Below are 22857 nucleotides of genomic sequence, written 5' to 3'. Positions count from 1 at the left end.
GAAAAACTGAGAGCTTTTTCCCTGAGATCAGGAACACGACAGGGATGCCCACTCTCACCGCTGTTGTTTAACATAGTGTTGGAAGTTCTAGCATCAGCAATCAGACAACAAAAGGAAATCAAAGGCATCAAATTGGCAAAGACGAAGTCAAGCTTTCGCTTTTTGCAGATGACATGATACTATACATGGAAAATCAGATAGACTCCACCAAAAGTCTGCTAGAACTGATACATGAATTCAGCAAAGTTGCAGGCTACAAAATCAATGTACAGAAGTCAGTTGCATTCTTATACACTAACAATGAAGCAACAGAAAGACAAATAAAGAAACTGATCCCATTCACAGTTGCACCAAGAAGCATAAAATACCTAGGAATAAATCTAACCAAAGATGTAAAAGATCTGTATACTGAAAACTATAGAAAGCTTATGAAGGTAATTGAAGAAGATATAAAGAAATGGAAAGACATTCCCTGCTCATGGATTGGGAGAATAAATATTGTCAAAATGTCAATACTACCCAAAGCTATCTACACATTCAATGCAATCCCAATCAAAATTGCACCAGCATTCTTCTCGAAACTAGAACAAGCAATCCTAAATTTCATATGGAACCACAAAAGGCCCCGAATAGCCAAAGTAATTTTGAAGAAGAAGACCAAAGCAGGAGGCATCACAATCCCAGACTTTAGCCTCAACTACAAAGCTGTCATCATCAAGACAGCATGGTATTGGTACAAAAACAGACACATAGACCAATGGAATAGAATAGGAACCCCAGAACTAGACCCACAAACGTATGGCCAACTCATCTTTGACAAAGCAGGACAGAACATCCAATGGAAAAAAGACAGTCTCTTTAACAAATGGTGCTGGGAGAACTGGACAGCAACATGCAGAAGGTTGAAACTAGACCACTTTCTCACACCATTCACAAAAATAAACTCAAAATGGATAAAGGACCTGAATGTGAGACAGGAAACCATCAAAACCTTAGAGGAGAAAGCAGGAAAAGACCTCTCTGACCTCAGCCGTAGCAATCTCTTATTCGACACATCCCCAAAGGCAAGGGAATTAAAAGCAAAAGTGAATTACTGGGACCCTATGAAGATAAAAAGCTTCTGCACAGCAAAGGAAACAACCAACAAAACTAAAAGGCAACCAACGGAATGGAAAAAGATATTTGCAAATGACATATCAGACAAAGGGCTACCATCCAAAATCTATAAAGAGTTCACCAAACTCCACACCCGAAAAACAAATAACCCAGTGAAGAAATGGGCAGAAAACATGAATAGACACTTCTCTAAAGAAGACATCCGGATGGCCAACAGGCACATGAAAAGATGTTCAGCGTCGCTCCTTATCAGGGAAATACAAATCAAAACCACACTCAGGTATCACCTCACACCAGTCAGAGTGGCCAAAATGAACAAATCAGGAGACTATAGATGCTGGCGAGGATGTGGAGAAACGGGAACCCTCTTGCACTGTTGGTGGGAATGCTAATTGGTGCAGCCGCTCTGGAAAGCAGTGTGGAGGTTCCTCAGAAAATTAAAAATAGACCTACCCTATGACCCAGCAATAGCACTGCTAGGAATTTATCCAAGGGATACAGGAGTACTGATGCATAGGGGCACTTGTACCCCAATGTTCATAGCAGCACTCTCAACAATAGCCAAATTATGGAAAGAGCCTAAATGTCCATCAACTGATGAATGGATAAAGAAATTGTGGTTTATATACACAATGGAATACTACGTGGCAATGAGAAAAAATGAAATATGGCCTTTTGTAGCAATGTGGATGGAACTGGAGAGTGTGATGCTAAGTGAAATAAGCCATACAGAGAAAGACAGATACCATATGGTTTCACTCTTATGTGGATCCTAAGAAACTTAACAGGAACCCATGGGGGAGGGGGAGGAAAAAAGAAAAAAAAATAAAAAAGAGGTTAGAGTGGGAGAGAGCCAAAGCATAAGAGACTCTTAAAAACTGAGAACAAACTGAGGGTTGATGGGGGGTGGGAGGGAGGAGAGGGTGGGTGCTGGGTATTGAGGAGGGCACCTTTTGGGATGAGCACTGGGTGTTGTATGGAAACCAATTTGACAATAAATTTCATATATTAAAAAAATAAAATAAAATAAAATAAAAAAAATTAAGGTGAAATTATGAAAAGTCAAACTTTAATCACTAGAAGAACTTATAGAAAGCTGTATTTATCCATCTTGGGGTAAAATATTTTTAACCAAGTCACATCACAAAGAAAATAATCAATAATTTTCAAAGCATTAATTTAAAAATATATTAATTTTAAAACACCATAAAGAGAATAAATGGGCAAGGCACAAGAGGATATTTGCAAGACAAACAAAGTATTATGAACTTATATGCAAAATATATAAGCATTTCCACGATTTCAATTGTGAAAGGACAAACATGCCAAGAGAATAACTGCCAAAAGTTGTGAATAAGCATTTCACAGGAAAAGAATCACATGTGGCCCATAAACCCATGGAAAAGATGCTCAACCTTATAAATAATTGTACAAACACATTAAAATTCTACATCTTATACCCGATAGCCTGATAAAAAAGTAAAAAGTCTGGCAATGCCCAATATTGGCAAAAATAATGCAGACTCTGCTAATGAGAGCATAAATGGGTATCAACATTTGTAAATCAATTTAACAACATCTTTTAAATAAATGATGTATCCTCTTTGATCCAACGATTTCATTTCTCCCCATGCATCCTAAAATAATTCCTTGAATATGTGTAAGGAGAGATGTAGAAGAATATTTATTGTAGCATTGTCTTGTGATAACAATAAAAACAATTGGCACAACTTAAATTTGGCAGTAAAATAGAAAAATAAATTATGGTACTACAGGAAAAATATAGCAGTGAAAATGAATATATTAGAAAGACAGGAGCCATGATGTATAAATCGTGAAAACAAGTCAATAAAAAGAAATTGCAAAATATATAGTAGTCCTCATATAAAGCATATTTTATAGGTACTTAAATAATTGGTAATGATAGAAACTATGAAGGGAATGGCAGATGCCATATTCAAGCGAGTGTTTACTTATATCTGGGATGAGGGAGGAATAAAGAAGATATTTATCTGTATTTTCTGTTGATTGTATTTAAAATATTATGAGACAAATATTATAAAATGCTAATCTTTAAGGGGCAACTTAGGTTTAATGCTAAGCTTTAGATAGTCATGTTTTGGAATTAGATCATTGCATTCAAACCCAAACTCTGCCACTTGCTAGCTGTGTGACCTTAGATAAGTTACTTAAATACGCTGTGGCTATTTTCGTATTTATAAAGGGCGGTGGTAGGAGAGTACACCTCATAAAGTTATGAAGATCACATGAGTTAATATTTACAAAGTGCTTAGGACATAACACCTTTATATGGATTTTTGAGAGATGTAAAATTAATAAAATGGATAGTGTGTGTTTGGTTATTAACTAAATAATTTTTACAAAAAATAATTTAGATAATTATCATAATGGCAGTTTTAAAGCAGTTATATGGCCAAGAACAATTTAATAAACAAAGGTAGAAACAAGTGTCCATTTCCTTCAAGAATCCTGGATATGAAAATAATAGTGGTAAATCTAGGAAGACTTTTGCAGATTCTATATGAAGGCAGAAAGAACTGGGTGAGACAGTAGACAATTCCTGAGAGAAGGAAGAAGACCAAGGCCATCCACTAAAATTGGAAGCTGGTTTAATCCTGAACCTAATTAAAACTTTATTTTTGCGAAGGACTACGGGGACTTTAAGTGAGAGATGGGAAAAATACAGAGAAAATTTTAAGAAGTGTTATTAATTCTGGAAAAGAAGGTGACAGAATTCCTAACTGAAAGCCTCTTCTGACAACTACAAGAAGGTCCCTGAAGACAGTTGTTAAAATTTGACAGGAGAAGTACAAGTGATGAATTATGGTCAAATAGATCACATCTCAAAATCACTGTCTTATAATATTTTCCATCAGAATCATGGAACACAGCATTGAGAAGTAAATAGTGAAGATCAGCTGATGAACCATCTCTGTATAATTGTTTTATTGAGAAGCACTATAGAATACTGACTGGAGTGGCAGGCTCTAGCGTTCCAGTTAAGACTCTATTCTTGGCTGAGGTATTTAATATCTCTTGATTTGTGTTACAGTATCAGTAAAATGGGCACAAGAATAGAATTTACATCAAAGAGTTGTGATAAAAGCACGAAAAGAAGTAACTGAAACATAGCCGACATAGGACAAATGTTATCATAATTGCTTCTATGACTTTCTTACTAAAATAATTTTTTAATGTTTATTTATTCATTTTGAGAGACAGCACATGTGCAAACAGGGGAGGGGCAGAGAGAGTATCCCAAGTAGGCTCCACACTCATCAGGGAGCCAGGTGCAGGGGTTGGATTTCACAAACTTTGAGTTCATGGTCTGAGCCAAAATCAAGAGTCAGACGCCTAACCGAATGAGCCACCCAGGTGCCCCATTGCTTGTACGATTATTATTACTTCTGAGTACAATGACAAAATTCTGAATCTGTGCCTCAAGATTATTTGTTTTTTAATGAACTAAGATTTGTTTTATTCTAGGTTTAATAAAGCACACATAGATTTTAAAAATCAACAACTTCAATATAAAAATCTGCATATGGGTAACTCATACTTCAGGATAGTAGTTTCCTTGGCATAGGCAAAAGTGAATAGGATGTAAGAAGTTAAAATATATCTGTATCATTTCATGTTTATAACCTATTTTTAAGTCTGAAATACTACATTTTTAAAGTCTGATCAATTGCTAATAATCACCATTTTCAGCATTTAGTATTTGGAAAACTAAACTGTGCTAACCACTTTGCATGCATTCACTCATTGTCCTTTATATTCTACACAACGTTTATACAAATTCTTCTCTTTTTATTCAGTATTTAATAGCAACACATTTTTATTTTTTATTTTTTATTTTTTTTTAAAATTTTTTTCACGTTTATTTATTTTTGAGACAGAGAGAGACAGAGCATGAACAGGGGAGGGGCAGAGAGAGAGGGAGACACAGAATCTGAAACAGGCTCCAGGCTCTGAGCAGTCAGCACAGAGCCTGACTCAGGGCTCGAACTCACGGACCGCGAGATCATGACCTGAGCTGAAGTCGGACGCTTAACCGACCGAGCCACCCAGGCGCCCCAATAGCAACACATTTTTAAAAAGCAACTGGTGAAAAAAATGAGAAGGAATATTTTTTGAGCAAAAGGCAAAAGACACCACAGTTTGTGGCACTTTGAACTTCGAACAAATTGCTTAGCAACCTTCTTGGATAACGAAAGCACACTGTGGCAGAGAGTGGGGCCTGTTGCTTGATCCTGAGGTTGTAATGATAGCCAAGAGATGGAATTGAGAACTAGTTAAATTTTGATAAACCTAGGCTATTGGACATCATTTGTCTTAAAATTTCACAGTGAAGATGCTGACTGATCCTTTAGAAAGTACAGTTCCCCAAACCAGACTACCTTAGGGAGAGACCAGTCTGGATTAGGAACAAAAATTAATTTTTGATGACAATTATAATAAGTTTTATTGAATGAGAAATAACTTTATTTCTACTTGTACTGATTCAAATTGCAACTGTTATGTCCACAAAGTTTCTATTAACACTTCTTTTAGAAATAGATCAAAATATACAGTTAGCATAGTAGATTTCTGTTAAAGTAAATTTTAAATTATGGTGCACTTAATAATTTTAATGCAATGTATAATTTTTCACAATCTTACTTTGATTGATAATTTTCTTAGGATGACCTTTACAAATTTGATTAAGTAGGCAAAACATAATAATAATAACCAAAATCTGTTGAATCCATCCAGTGGGCTACAAATTCTACTTGTACTTTATACACTTTAACACTATTCAGCCCAAGGTTCATGCACCGTCCCCCCATATTTCACATATAAGAAAATGCAGGCTTATCTATCAAATTATTGTTAAAGAAAAACCATGTCAATTGTAGAACTGTCTATTTCAAATTCCATTGAGACTTTCTTTGTTGGCAGACACTTTTCATTTTATAGAAAAGCACAAATTAAGGTGAAATACATGACATTTGATTCTAAAGCATACTGTTTGTGTAATTTGTCCTAATTGTAACATCTCACATATGAGGTACGATGTCACTTTCTCTAAGAATTCCATAGCAAAAGGTGCTTTTTTAGTTTTGCCAAATAATTTCAGATATTTTATCATTTATTTTTCAAAACAACTCTGAAAGGGTTACATGGATTGTATAATGATTTCAATGTTGTGAAGAAACCCAGAAACATGCTCAGTTTGCCCAAGGTCACAGAGCTAGTATGTGTTCAAAATTTGAAACCTGAACTTTTGATTGCCAGAGCAATTACATTTCCACAACTGCCTGTTATTTTCTACCATCAAAGAGATAATAATGTGTGCTTGGAATTTCACAAAGTATTGATATCTCATTATTAGATTAATCATCATATATCTATGCTAATGCTCCATCTTTTCTCTTTGCTTCTTAGATATCAAAAGGATATTAATTTGTTTGCTTGTTTGTTATTTATTTTGAAATGCAATTTTTCTGGGGAGCCAGAGTGGCTTTGTGGGTGAAGCGTCTGACTTCGGCTCAGGTCACAATCTCATGGTTTGTGAGTTCTAGCTTCACATCAGGCTCTGCGCTTATGGCTTGGAGCCTGGAGCCCATTTCAGATTCTGTGTCTCCCTCTCTCTCTTCCCCCGCTCACAACTGTCTCCCTCTGTCTCAAAAATAAATAAATATTAAGCAATATTTTAAAAAATGCAATTTTTCTCTTTTCTAAAAAGAACAGTGACTCAATATACAGTGGGTAGCCTTTGTAAAATCTAATGCAAGCTTGACAGAAAACAGCCTCAACACCATTTTCCAAAAGGAATACAATACTGAAAGGCATACTTTGATTACAAAGAAATTCAGAAGATTAGGGACTGCAATCATAGGAGAGGTTATAGTACATGCAACAAAAGTTTTCAGTAGAAACTGGTAGTTGTGTTTTTGCTTTCTTTGTCCTAAGTCTCCTTCCAAACCACTAGGTACTACCTTTGTGTGTTTGTTTGTTTGCCTTTTTATTTCTACCTACCTCCCACTTTTGGCTTCTTATATCTTCTTTAGCAAGTGGAATTGACACTATTTTCCACTGACAAGTGGCGCTTCACTCCATACAGAGAAGTCTATTTCATCAAGGCCTGGTATTTTGAAGGAAGAGAGAAAATAAAAAAGCTTTAGTAAAGGTACATCTCTTTTTAGAAAGATATTTTTGTCCAGTCACTAAGAAGATAAGATGGCATCCATAGTAATAAAATATATAATTGTAAAATTTGTCCCATAATCAGAGTGTAGATCATTTTAATACTAAACACTTCTAAGTATAGCAGTGTGCATTAACATTTAAACGGAAATACAGCAGTCATACTATCGTACTTGACTTGAAGTTTAGTTTTTCTTAATTAGTTTCCTACCATTATTTTTTCACTAGACAAATATATTTAATTTTGAAGTTTCATTTATGATAAGACTTAAATGTCTTGATTTTTAAATACTACTTCTTTATTATAGGATAAAAGAACCATGATAGGGTGAGAAATAGAATTCAGATTTTAGTTATCAAATATTTCATAATAGTTTACTTCAAAATTCTCCATAGAAAAAAGTCATAGAGCATAAGTGTCCTGAATTAAGGCAGTTAAATTTAATTATTACTAAAAAGGATTTAAGTATTTTTAAAAACCCCAGTAAATGTGAGCTAAACAATATTTTGAATTATATTAAAATAATTATTTGGGTTATTAGAAAAATCACTGTATGGTTTGCTTTCGCAGTGAATTATTTGAAACATTTTCTAGGTGGTCAATTACTTGGATATAATTTTATTTTATTTTTAATGAATATTCAAAACATATAGAAATTTGAATCACTTCATTATAATATAAAGCAGTTTTAGGACAATGTCCACATCAATGGGATCTCCTTCTCATCTATTACTGACTCCAATTAATCACCCACCACTGATTCAACCAGCATGTGGGTACATATGATAGGGTCCAAGCAAAGCCTCAAGATCTCATGAAATCCTAGTGGAATGTAGGAGTACAAAGATTGCTCTCCTAAGGGTTAGGGTCAACCTGGAAACTAGTTTTAGAGAATCTGGACTTAAATGTAAGCACTAACTATTGTGAAATCCCATAATGTTCTTGCTTGAGTGTGTCTATGATTCCAGGTCACCAAAGTTAAGTAAATGGATAGGTGAACTTAGTTTCCAATGTTGGTGAGGCTGTAAAGTCACTAAGAATCAGGGAGGTAACTTTCTAGATGCTTCAAAAAAGGGACTGCATGTGGAAAAGTTATGATACACACACATATATATATATGTTCTCCAACAATTAATTATATATGAGCAAAATTTTCAGACATGAAAGATGCCAAATTGTTGGATTTTTTAAGCCTTTCAGTACCTTTAGTTAGGTACTCTAAGGAGAAGTTACAGTGGTGGATGGGATTATAAGGAGGATGTGCTTCCTGAGCCCCATTAGTCAACTGGTCAATCCTCATCCAACAGCAGCTAGATCTCGCTTGAGTTGAAGCCGATGGATTCCATAATTGGAGACCATTGGCCTATTGATACTTCACAAGCCACTCAGCTTCTTGGAGGGCAGGTGATAACAATGACCAGGATTATGGAAAAGTTCCAAAAGTTCACTTGCCATGCGTCCATTCGCAGGCGCTATATCTCCATCGAGTGGTAAAAAATAATTGGTAAACCAAAGCAAACACAAGCAGGACCACTAAAGTCTCATTTATACTATACAAGAATGAACTTGAAATGTCCTGCTACGTTAGAAACTCACCCAGGCATTTCTGCTTGAGGAGAAAGAATATGGAATGGATAGCAAAAATAGTAGGAGTTACATATACCTTATGAACAATTATAGAAATAAGAACTGTAGCAAATATGACTCTTTTTCCATTTTCATTGCTTGGTTATGTAATATTTGAGTTCATTAATCATTTTTCCTCTATTTCCTATCTCTACTACTTTATATAAAGAGTATTAGTTATGGTTGCATTTATATCTTACTATGTATTACAGGTATAATAAATTAGTACATATATATGTCATTTATTTTAATATATTTATTTACTCTTTAGATTACATAATATTCCAGTGAGATTATGACTGCACTGGAAGAAAAATTATACTGTCCCAAAATGGATACAAGTTATAGGGATATCTAGGCAAAATATTGTTAAGTGGAAGTATGTGCCTTTCCCCTTTGGAGAAAAGGTGAGCACATCTTCATTCATAAAAGGGGACAATTATATATTTTAAGGCAGAAATATGATGTATAATTGCATTCTAGGAGGATGGATAAGAACGAAAACCAGTCCAAGAGGTGGATATTGCCAGAGTCTGTTTACATTTCAACACCATTTTTGTTCCTTTTTAGGAACTCGGCAGTATCATAGGGGTTGGAAGACCAGAGACTACATTTCCAAGACCCTTTTGCCAGTATATTTACAAGGACTTACCAACAAGAGGCATATGTATAATGTGGGGTGTAGTGGACAAAGGAAAGCTGTTACAGCTCCAGCAGTGGTACTCCAGCAAATGGGCTTTGACATATGGAAGAATTAAGGTTTTGCCAGCAGCCTCTATATCATCTTCCTATGGATTACACATTTTCATGCCACATGCAGCTGGGATCACTGGAGGCAACTCCCAGTTTTATTTCCTAAACTTTAATGAGTGTGTCTCTAATCTTTATGCCTCCAGCTCTTTCAACAGTTTTATAAGCCTCTCATTCACTATATGAAATCTCTTTCTCCTCAATGTTCCTGGGTTGTTTTCTGTTCTCCTGAAAAAAAACTCAGTAATACTGGAAAGCCATCATAATGCTTGAGGAAATCTTCCTGCCTGTTCTGCTCCCCTCTACCATCTCCTATCTCCATCAAACTTTGTTCATTAGACACTGAAAGACTGCAGGAGAGTTTACCTGGTCTTGTGGAAGCTTCTGGTCTACTCGCCCATTCTTTACATTGCTCAGAACTTAGCCTTATTCTGTAGGAAAACTGACCATACATTTCAGGCACTTTCCAGTTTTTCATCCTAGAAGAACTAACGAAAGCTCTATCAGTCTTTTTTTTCTACCAGAGGCTCAGAGTTCTCCACCAGAATCAGCAAATGCCCTAAAGGAAAGTTTTCACTGGTAATTCTTTGCTCACCTAAGAATGGTTCTGCTTTTAGAATTTTTATGTGTCGGGTTCCCATTCCTTCCACAGTTCTCAGATGCCTTTAAAGCCCCTCCTGTGTTTTGCAATGTAGCTGACTTTTGTTTTCCCCGCCACTGGAGCATTGGCTATCAGTCCACTGAGCCAATAGTGAACTTTCTATTACCAGGAATGCTAAATTACAAATTAGATAAACACATGCAAAGCATTTTATTGAATGATTATCATCTTGATTATGGAGAAGTTAATCTACTCTAAACATGGTATGTGTTTTCTAAGTAATTTTCCAATCTGTGGCTCTATGACCATATTTCTATGTGATAACTATATTGCTAAAACAATTACTTGCAACATCGCATATCATGTGTGTACTTATGCATACACATACAGTAGAATTGTATTAATGTAATCTTGCTTGTGTTATTTTCTCTTCTTATAAATTAATTATGTTATACAAATCCTTTAAAGGAAATTAAAGATGTGTACACATAGCTATTGCATGTTTGGGAATTTCAGGACAGCAACCTTGCATCAGAATCACCTGGGGACATTAACTAGTGGAACTATGTGTCTTTCTCTGGGGAAAAGTTGAGTGTGTCTTCATTTGTCACTGTAAGGTAGAAGTATGATGCCATATAACTGTGGTGTAGGAGGACAGAAAAGAATGAAAACCAGTCCAAGGGGTTTTAATCTAAAGCACAGATTGCTAGCCTCACCCTAGAGTTTCTGAGTCAGTAGGTCTGGAGCAAGGTCTGAAAATTTGTTCTTCTAGCAAGTTCTCACCACTAATGCCACTTCTGGGGACCATACTTGGAGAATCATGAGTATAAATAAGGAGGTTTATGATTTTGCTTTTATTTTGTGTTTATATAAACCTAAAATGTGAATAGTGTAAGTTAGGTCAGAATGGCCCCATAGCTTATGGCTCTGCTTTATAATTTGCACTTACAAATGGACTATCAGTTGGTTATATGATTAGCTATTTAAATATTGATGAGACATTTTTTCCTCACTGCTCTTCTCAGCTATGCCAGCTTGGAACTCTAAGCAAATCATTTTGTCAGTCTACATGTAATGCACATTGCTTTCTCTTTCTCTCTCTCACTCTATCTTCCTCCAATAACTTCCTGTACTTGCTGCTTACCTCTGAGGGAATAACAGCAGCTCAGGTCATCCATCAAACCGGTGCTCTGTGTCAGCAGCTTCTCAAATGATATAAGGTGATTCTTATATGACATAACCATCAGAACGCCACAAAGAAGTCACAGTTGTCAACTTGGGTCATAAACCACAGGAAATCTCATTGAGCCTTCTAGTAACTGCCAAGGCTAGTATTAAAGAGTCAGAAGGATGGAAAGTTAGCATGGTGACAAATGGCAGGTAAATATGTCTTTCAATATTAAAATGTTTACAGTACAGCATCCATATTATGGCCACTATTGTTACGGTTATGTCACCATATTCCTGATTTCTAGAGGTAAGATTTATAACACAAATAACATTCTCAGAGATAATTCACATGTGCAAAATATATTTGGAGTTAAAACTACTCATTTAAGCATAAATGATTTAATTTAGATAAAGGTAATAAAGATGCATTTGTTTGGGGCCCATTGCCCAGGAATCTATATTCCTTCCTCCTTCTGATAAATAGCCTTTGTTCTGAATATGCCAACCCAATATATTTAGTATTTTATTTTAAATTTATGTATTTATTTTGGGAGAGAGAGACAGAGAGAGTGCATGAGCAGGGGAGGGGCAGAGGAGGAGGAAGAGGAGGAGGAGGAGGAGGTGGAGGGAGGGAGGGAGAGAGAGAGAGAGAGAGAGAGAGAGAGAGAGAGAGAGAGAGAGAATCGCAAACAGGCTCCGCACTCCCAGTGCAGAGCCTGACATGGGGCTCAAACCCACAAACCCTGAGATCATGACCTGAGCCAAAGTCAAGAGATGGACGCTTAACCGACTGAGCTATCCAAGTGCCCCGACATATCTGGTAAATTTTATTAGTCAAGTTTCATGTAATTGTAATTTCATAATTTAAGGAGAACAAGATTTTTGTCTTACTACTTCCTTTTTCTTTACCTTTTAGTAATTTTTTTTTAATCTGGCATTATTTCCAAACTGGTTAAAGAAAGAAGAAAAAATACCTTGAATGTTTTTGTCTGATCCACAGAGGACCTATTTGTCCTTGTTTATAAACATGTTTTCTAAACCAAATCGACATGTATTATTAAAAATAAAAAAAGAAAGAAAAGAAATAGAAAAAGCTCTCTATGTAAAAAAAAATGGTACTGAGCAAGGTAAGAGTTATTAAAGTTGAAGAGAGTAAAATAAAACACTTAGATTTGAAATGCAATTTTAATGTAAAAATAGACTCCTTCTGAGATTTCTTAATATTATTATAATGATCAAATGTAGATTGAACATCTTTGTCTGTTAAATTTTCTTGTATATTTGATTCCTTTACCATGTTTGCTAGATAGGCTGTAAGATTATCTGAACATATTTTTAAGTTTTCCAACATTTTTTGTGGTAGAAGTGACAATCATAGTTTTAATCTCAAAAGACTTTTTCATATTCTTTATGTTATTTTTAATAGCATCATTTTTGTTATTTTAAGGATGTAATTTCTCTGATTATTTTCCAGTATATTTCTCAGGGGTTTTTATTTGTATTGTTTTCTCTCCTTTTCTTACACTGCTGACTAAATTACTTATATATTTATTTATTTAGTGTTGAAATTATCTTCCTTTTGATGTTTTTTTTTTCTTACACATGCCAAATTATTGTCATACACTTTATATTTAAGAAAGAAGGATTGGATACTTGATTGGGTTTTCTGTGCTGTCTGATCACTAGGAATGTTTCTTGACATATTTTTTTCAGTAGATGTTGCATCAAGAGGAGTAAGCTAAATTATACTGTACTATCAAACAATCCCTTAATTATAGTGGCTTTACAAAAGTCTATGTCTTCTTCATGTTGAACTTCCATCTAGGATTTGGATATATGCTCTGTTTTAAATTGCTCTCACTTTGGAACCTATTCTGCCACAGCAGGTACTCTCTGGACTTCTGTTGGTCCTCGTGGAAAAAGAGTATTAGGGACTCTTCTGCCATGGTTAAATGCCCCAGCCTGGAATTGGCTGCTCATTGTCCATAATCAGTTACAGGGGCCACATTCAACCACAAGGAGTTGATAAAGTGCAGTCCTAATATTTGCTTCTTCCTTTTTCTTAATGTTAATTATTTATTTTGAGAGAGAGAGAGAGAGAGAGAGAGAGAGAGTGAGCACACAAGTGGGGGAGGGCAGAGAGGGAGGGAAGGAGACAGAGAATCCCAAGCAGGATCCACGCTATTAGCACAGAGCTTGCTTTGGGACTCCATCACTCAAACCCCATGAGATCATGACCTGAGCCCAAATCAAGAGTCTGACATTTAACCAAGTGAGACATCCAGGTGCCCCTATCTTTTGCTTCTTGAAAGCCAAACAATAAAGAGAGAGATTTACAATAGTCATTAATTATTACTATAGGTCAGAATTTGACTGGGAGCTCAAAGCATGATAGAATGGGATATATTGATTCGTATACTTCAATTTATGATGCCTTAGTTGAGAAGCTCCTGTAAGGAAGTGGACCAGAATGGGAAAGAAGACATTTTTTCTAGGAAACAAAATACACAGCAGATCCTTGGATTTCTCCAAACTCTCTAATCAGTTTTATTGAAGAAAAATTGGCTGCTATTTTTCCTTGATGTAACTGCTAATTGCCTCAATTTTGCATAATGAATCAGTGGAAGAAAGGAATTAAATGTGAGCTGTGTTTTCAATCCTAACTTTTACCCTTACATAATTTTATACTTGCTGAATCAGATCCAAGAGCACTTTCAGTTATAGGTGAGGATTGTATTACAACACCTGTTACAGACCTTCATAACCTATATTAAGCAGTAGCTTTCTATAAATTCCATGTAATAAAAATGTTCCATCTAATTTGTAATTTGAAGAGATTTGTTGTTATGAATTGATTCTTGTGTATTTTTACATTTTAGTTTCAATAAGTTTTCGGGGGTGAAACTCATATGTGTCCAGTATTTCTGCCTGAAAGGAGAAGCTGTGTTTTTTTTGTTTTAATTTTATTTTTAAGTAAATATTTCATTTAGAATAGATTTAGGTTTACAGAAAAGTTGTGAAGACATGCAGAAAGTTCTCACATACCCATATCCAGTTTCTCCTATTATTAACATTTTATATTGGTGTAGTATATTTGACATAACAAATGAACCAGTATTGATACATTATTATTAACTAAAGTCCATACTTTAGATTTCCTTAGTTTTTAACCCAATATTTCTTTTCTGTCCTAGGATTCTGATCCCATGCAGGATACTATGTTACATTTGGTTGTATGTCTCTTTGGTTTCCTATTGGCTGACATTTTGTCCGACTTTCCTTGTTTTTGATGAACTTGACAATTTTTTTAATGTTTACTTTTAAAACTTTTAAATGTTTATTTATTTTTGACAGACAGAGAGACAGAGCATGAGCGTGAGAGGGGCAGGGAGAGAGGAAGACACAGAATCCAAAGAAGCTCGAGGCTCTGAGCTGTCAGCACAGAGCCCAACACGGGGCTCGAACTCACAGACCGCCAGATCATGACCTAAGCCTAAGTCGGAGACTCAACCGAATGAGCCACCCAGGCGCCCCTTTTAATGTTTATTTTTGAGAGAGCGAGAGAAAGCACATGCAAATAGGAAATGGAAAGAGAGGGGGACAGAGGATCTGAAGCAGACTGTGTGCTGACTGAGCCACCAGGCCCCCCAAATTTGACAGTTTTGAGGAGTGTTGGATCCTATTTTGTATGATGCACCTCTCTTATTTTTTTTCTGCTTACTAATGATTAGACTAGGTTTTTTATTGTTATTGTTGTTTTGGTAGAACAATAATAGAAGTAGAATGGTGTTTTTGGTTTTTGGGGTTTCATTTGGTCACATCATAACAGGGATGGAACACAATATTAACATGCAATCACTATTGATGTTAACTTTGATCCCCTGAATGAAATAGTATTTGTGAAGCTTCAACACAATAAAGTTACATTTTCTCCCTTTCCATACTGTACTCTGGAAAGAAGTCCTTATGGACAACCCATATTGAAGAAGCAGAGAGTCAAGCATCACAATCATGAAGTTGGAGTATCCATGTGGATTATTCAGAATTCTTTTGCATAAAATATTTGTCTCTTTCTCATAATATTCATTTATTCAATCATTTAGTTAAATAAGTACAATCACAGAAGTATCAATTTATTATTTTAAGTTATAATTGAATAATATTTTTTATTGATTGGTTTAGCTTTGTTAATTGAGAGTTTAGTATGTCCCTTTTAAATACCCCCATCAACGTGTGTGTGCATGTTTTCTGTTTTTCATCATGTTCCTTTTGTTTTGTTTTGTTTATTTGTTTGTTTTTGGCACTACAAGGTGCCTCAGGCTCATCAGTCATATTTATTACCTCATTCTGAGAATCAGCTTTTTTCTTCAAACAGCTGTGGCTCCTTTAATTGAAAAATGTATTGAAACCAAGGTCTGCAAAATAGATAAGTTCATTCCTACTAGGGGCCATTGGTTCTAGATCCTCTCAATTGACAGGGAAAAAAAAATACATGTGTAACCCATGAGTGTACATACACACAAATATATGAATTATGTGTATTTGTCTTTACCTGTATTGATAATAAATTAAACATAGATTTATAATGATGTCTTGACTTCTAATCCATGGATCATGTGTGGTTTATTCCTCTTGTTTGTCTATAACCTCAGAGTACAACAGTGAAAAAACTGGCCTTCACCATCTATGATTCTTTGACTTAATTATTTAATTCCAGCATATCTGAACAGTATTTTCAGAATTGTTCATCAATACCCCCATGAGAAGGAATTTTGTCAACTAGAGTACAGTTCTTATATTCAGTTTATGTTTCCTTGAGTCTTACAGACTGTATTCATTTCCAAAGATACTTAGATCAGCATCTTCTTCTCTCATGCTTTTCAGTGAGGTTGTTCATACATTTGTAAACAGATTCATTTGTCAAGAATGCATTCCGATCTGTGATATCTCAGTCTCCTAAATATATATTTTAATTTCATATGTTAAGGTTCATTCTTTGTGCTGTAATGTTCTATGGATTTTGACAAATTCACAGTGTCACTGCTCTATCACTACAATCTTACTTCTTGGCTTTCTATTCTCTTCCATTAATCTAGGTTTCTGTTATCTTGCTAATACCACATTGTTTGTATACTGTAACTTTACAGTAGGTCTTGAAATCTGATATCCTGAGTCCTTCAATTTTATTCTTGTTTTGTCTAATAGTTGGTTATCCTAGCTACCCTCGTTAGCCATCCTAGCTACCCTTGTTAGCTATTTTTTGTCTTTCTTGGTACACTTTAGAATGAGATTTTAGAAGTCTACAAAATAGGTCACTTGGATCCTGATTGGTATTGAGTTCAATGTATTAATTAAGTTAGGAAAGAATGACATTTTCAATATTGAGTTTTAATGCATGAACATGGGCTATTTTTCTATTTAGAATTTTTTATTACTTTCATGTATTTTATAGATTTTTGCATATGTATCCTGTACATATTTCTTTTAGATTTATACTTCACTATTTTATGGGTCTTTTATATGATGTTTTAAATTATCAAGTGCTCAGTATTGGTATATATAATATGTAATGACTTTATACATTGATTTGTATAAATCTATTTTTTCTTTACCTTTCTTTCTTTCTTTCTTTCTTTCTTTCTTTCTTTCTTTTCTTTGGGGGTAGGGGTAGATTCTTTGGGAGTTTTCTATATAAACAATCATGTCATCTACAAAACAATTACTTCATTTTCTAGTCTGTATAATTTCTAGGCCTTTGAGTATGATGAAGATAAGGAATAGTTAGAGAAAACATCCTTGCATTTTTTTCTGAATTTAATAAAAATTCTCCAGTCTGTAAACTCAAACTATAATGGGATATGTAGAGTTTTGATAGATGCCCTTTACCAAGTTGTGAGATTACTCTCTATTCCTACTTTGCAGAGATAATTTATCAAGAATGAGGATTGGATTTTGTCAAATGCTTTTCTGCCTCAGTAAGTATATTCCTACAGATTTCCTTTTTTAGTCGGTTGATATCCTAGGTTACATTTCTTACATTTAATGTTGAAAGAATTGCATTAATGGAATAGATCTTATTTGTTTGTGGTGTATAACACATTTTATATTTCAAAAAATTAATTTTACTAAGCAGATTTCAGCTTTGATTTTCTATGTTCACTTGTGTCTCTAGATTTGGGGTAAAAGTTTGCCCTGCAATCTCAGTACATGAAGGTTCCAAGAAAAGTCATTGATTTTTAGTGTTTCTTGTTAGGGTAAAAGTGGTAACTTCTAAGCTCTTTATATGTTGGAGCTGAAACCAGAAACCTCCCTGCATGCTTCCTCACATAGTTAAAAAATTTAATATCTTAATTCTTACAAATTATTAAATATTAAAACTTCAAATAGTTTCTGTAAATTACAGATTAATTTTATTTCCTCTTCCAACTTCAACTTTCCTACAGTTGCAGGTTAAACAACAATAACAACTAATTTTCTTTCTTGTTTCTTTTTATTCTTTCATATCACTCACTTTTCTGTTTCTCTTGTTAATAATAATATCTAAGCAAAAAATCAGTTAAATATGGTCAAGAAAACTAATCAGTAGTACTACCAAAAACATATTATCATCAAACTGTAGGACAGTCTCTAGCCATAGAATCCTCTACTCAACTCATACTCAGCAATGCCATTAATTACATGGATAAATACTGATAATATTTGCCAAGTGTAAGTAAATGAGAAATTATTCTAGCATATCTGTGTCAAATCTGTATCACAAAATATCTAGACATAAGGGGATGATAAGTCTAAGATAACAAAAATAAATTTAACTGGAATGTCCTACCTTGTATTCCTTCCAAGTGACAGTTACTAATAGTGAAATAAAAGAAAATCCAGTTCAACAGACTATCAAGACATTCTCAGTTACAGTAAAATTTCCTCTGCATCCATCATTTCATATAATTTTTGAACAACCACATATAAGATACAGTAGTATAATTATTGTTTTTTAATGTAAAATAACTGAGGATCCTGGAGGTTAACTTTTGTGGCTCAAAGTCAAACAGACAGTATTAGAACAAATACTTGAATCTATGCCATATGAACTTACAATGCAATAACAAACTAAAAAAAAAAAAAAGCAATTGTTTTTGTGTCAACCATATTACTTATGGTTATGTTTAATACTTTTGTGTGGCATTTGGAAAATCTCAGTACACACAGAGAAATGTATACTGTGTGGGTGAATACTTGGAAAGATGTCAAAAGAATAATCATTGAAGATGCTTGGGGGGAAAAAAAGTCCTAGTAACTCTCCTGACATGAAAACAGCCTTGGAAGAATATTAGTGATAAAAGTGGGTTTTAGCACCTTAACTTCTTCATATATAATGTTTTGTGACTTGTATCTAAGAAAATGATAGAAAAAAAGGAGGAGCTACTCTTTTCTCTAAAACTCACTGAACTGCAAGCTAGTTATTTGGCATGCATGATAGGAATCTCTTTCTAGATTAATTTTGGCTTCCTAGAAAAACAGTTGTGATCTATATTATCATTCTTAACATTAGTAATCCCTTGGCAAGTATTATATCTGTGTAGACATATGTGTAGAGAGGTAACTCTATTTTTGCAGGGTTTTTTTTTAGGTTTGTTTTTGTTTTTGTTTTGTTTTGTTTTGTTTTTTGTACACAACATTCTATTTCGCCAATGTTTCTACAAAGTTTCTCTCTCTCCAGACAAATGGAATATGCTCTTTTTGGGCTGGGGGTGACATGGTGAGAAATTAGAACTCAAAGCAAAAATAGATTTAAAAAACCATAAAATTTGGATTCCATAATTTTTCAGGTACACAATAGTCTGCAAAGCCTGGTCAATTTTTTTTAGAAGAAAAACATAAATTTATCCTTTAACATATACTAACATATCAAGAGTGAGACCTACATTACCAGATTAAAAACTACTTCATAGTACAAGAAGAAATTCAAAGATTCATAGCAAATTAAGAATTTTGCTGATCCAGGGATTGTGGAAGGAAGAATAACAATAACAGAGTCTGAGGTGGGACAGGAAAGCTTTAAATTAAGATAGAACCGTTGCTATGCTGATAAATCCAGGGAAGTGTTTGGTATATTGATAGGTGGAGGGAAATGCCTGGGAAAGCTCTGGAAACCTTGCTTTCCATTTGGGACTGTGGGTGGAAACCTCTCAATGGGGAGGCCTTACACTAACGCAAGGTGGTCTCAGTAAGGAGAGAGGGTGGAACAGAATGAATACAAAAAGAGACAGATTATTCCATAGTCCCAAACTTCACGAAATTTTCTTGTGCTTCATCAGCACACATGATTTCTTATATGTCTTTGACAGAGGTCCGCCTAATCAAAAGCCTGTCAGCAAGAATGATAAAGTCCTTAAATTGCCACCACCCACCCTAGTAGGAGATGAGATGATTGTACAGCTGAGAATGTGGCATAGAAATAAATCCTGGGCCAGGGGCTATAAAGAGAATATCAAAAGAGGCTTACAGGGCTTGGGGAAAAGGAGACTTAAGATGTTGCAGAGGTCTTTATAGAGGGCTATCAGGCCCTAAGCAAACCAATGACCAGATCAAGGGTTAAAGCAGCCAAGGCCTTCAGCTTGTCTCAGCCTTTTCTATCCCAGAGCAGCTCAAACCAGTCAGTCACAGAGGATACGATATGGAACCAGTACACAAAAGCATCAATCTGTGTGGATGCTTCTTTCCTCTGCTGTCACAAAATTATGGAAAACAATGATTTTCTCCCTGTACAAGTAGCAGGGGAGGAGAAAAACCAAATGCAAAGCATTAGAGTCAGAAGAACTTATAAAGGAGAAGAAATAATCAGGGTATCAAAACATATCAAAATAACTTGCTTTCCTTTTTCACCCAATCTAAATCAAGAAAATTAATCTGGATATGTCAATATTTTCTTTATAAAAAACATTCATATGCAGAAATATTATGAGTAATTTTCTTATTATGTTGCTGTTTGGTTTTGATTGCTTTAAATACGAATATTGTGTTTTCTCTTGTTGAAATTTATAGGAAGGAATGTTAATATCAACTTCAAACTCCAATTCTACATATTTTGAGAAAGTTTTAAACATAACATAGTACAAAAAATACACTTTTTCATACATTTGTTTCTGGTTTTACATTCTAAAATATCATCATCAAGAACCTATGTACAGAAGCATATTAGCAATGCCAAGGTATCATATATTTGTTATATTATGAAACTTTAAATCAAATTTCACTTGCAAAGCTATACAAAAATAACATATTTACCAATTGTGTTGATTGTTGGTGATCATTCACCCTTTGTTAGAGAGTAAGGTGCTTATTTACTAATAATTCTGACACAGCTTGTAAAAAAAAAAAAAACAACCACAAAAAAAATGTACAAGGATAACAAGGAATACAGAAAACAAGTGCTTCTCCTATAACAATTTTAAAGATAACACACAATTTAGCTCCCAGTCTTAGGATAATGTGTTTGAATGTCACATGTGCCTGTTTGTATGTTACTAATTTCAGAAAACAACTGTTCCTGCTTGATGGGCAAGATACTCTTATCATATAAGCACCTGGGTTTTTTTTTCCCATTCTTCCAATGTATAAAAACCTAATGACAGCCCTAATTTATTCTGAGATTTTTCTCCATTTTAACCATCCAGAAATCCTACTTTTAATCCATAATAATGAGACTGTTAAAAATTTCTCTTCTTTTCATGAAGAAATAGATGGTTCACTTAAAAAGACATAGGAATGTGTACAGCACACAGGAACCTGTTAAACATTCCTCTGTGGGAAGATTTAACATAAAAAGAATTCCACAGCATTTGTTAGTTAAAACTGACATCTTTAAGTAAGTAGACATTGAAGGTTACACACAAGCTTCAATTAAATTGCATACCGTGAGATCTGCTTGTACTCCTACACATATCAAAGTTAGGTTTACACTGATATAATCATTCTGAACATCGTATCACTGTAAGACATACAGCCAAGTATATTTAATTTTATCTATATTGGCCATGCATAGATTGTTTTGAGTTTTATTTTACAGTAAGGTGCAATTATTCACCACAATAAACTCATTCTTGTCCCAAGTTCATCTGGTTGCCTGTTCGGTTATTGATGTTGTTGTTTTAGTTTCTAGAGTTCCTCCTTTACTCCTTTGTTCTTTACCTCAATTATTACTTTCATCTTTGTCTTAGGCCTCTTCTACACTATGAATAATATGTCTGCTGTGTCCCTCTTGGAATAAAAAGGTTTATCATGCTGTGCCAGCCCCATCATTGTATTTTGAAGATAGCAACCTTTTTATCAGTTTTTTAATTTCATAGATGGAAAAGAAATTTTTCCCCAAGATGGATCATATGCAAAGTCTCACCCAATCTGATTTGTATGATTTAAGACAACTCAGCAGATGAGTTTTAGGCTTTTTGAGGTGATGTTATTTATACAAGATATTAGAGTTGATATTGTAATATTTTGAGAATTTAGGGTATATTGGGATGGACTGGATGTATTTTGAAGATGGGATGGAGATCTAAGAAAGATTTTAAAATAATAACTTCTTAAATATATAGTGCAGGATGAGAAAGAATGTATTCTAGTCCTAATCCCTTATACCTGATAACATGACCTTGTTTGGAAATAGGTCCTTTGTAGGTGTATTACATTAAGGATCTTAAGATGAGGTCATCCTGATTTAGCGCGGGCCCTATATCCAGTTACAAGTATCTTATAAGAAACACAAAAGGAAAAGACACTGAGATATCTTTAGGAGAAAGCCTGTGAAGATAGAGGAAGAAATTGGAGTGATGTACCTGCAACTCAAAGCATGTCAAGCTTTGAGACAAGCTCAAAGATTTGTCAGCAGGTACTATGAGATAGGAGAGTGGAATAGAACAGATTCTCAGAGTTTCCAAAAGGAACCAATTCTGCTGAAAGCTTGACTTTAGACTTCTGGTCTCCAGTACTAAGAGAGAATAAGTTTTGATCTTTTAAGATTTCAAGTTTATGCTAATTATTATGGCTGCCCTAGGAAACTCTACAATATTCACCATGTGATCTGCAGTCAAACTCCAAGGTATTTACTTAATTGATTCTAAAACTTAACCACCACATAAAATATATATGAAAATGTATGTAGAAGTTTTATTAATAACCACCAAACCTGGAATCAACCCTTCAACAGGTGACTATATACACAACTATGATATATCTATTCAGCAGATTATCTTTCTATGATTAAAAAAAAAGGCTAACAAGCCACAGAAGAAATCGATGAATCTTAAAATGCATATATTGGTAAGTGCAGAAAGCCTGCCTTAAAAGCATACTGTATGCTTCCAATTATAAAGCATTCTGTAAAAGG

The 22857-nt window shown here is 34.5% G+C and overlaps 1 protein-coding gene across 1 annotated transcript in view; it reads right to left on the bottom strand.

Moving 5' to 3' along the window:
• Positions 1 to 11453: 11453 nt before the first annotated feature.
• The window catches only part of LOC128316027 (uncharacterized), a 75011-nt gene continuing 63607 nt past the window's right edge, over positions 11454 to 22857 (bottom strand). Inside the window, exon 3 of the mRNA XM_053224417.1 lies at positions 11454 to 11632. Coding sequence (XP_053080392.1) covers positions 11617 to 11632 — 16 coding nt within the window. The 3' untranslated portion in view covers positions 11454 to 11616. The remainder of the gene's footprint in view (positions 11633 to 22857) is intronic.

This window comes from Acinonyx jubatus, chromosome B3 (genome assembly GCF_027475565.1).
Source record: "Acinonyx jubatus isolate Ajub_Pintada_27869175 chromosome B3, VMU_Ajub_asm_v1.0, whole genome shotgun sequence".
NCBI classification, from domain to species: domain Eukaryota; kingdom Metazoa; phylum Chordata; class Mammalia; order Carnivora; family Felidae; genus Acinonyx; species Acinonyx jubatus.
The sequence above is the reverse complement of the archived record's forward strand: the minus strand, read 5'-3'. Positions and strand labels throughout refer to the sequence as shown.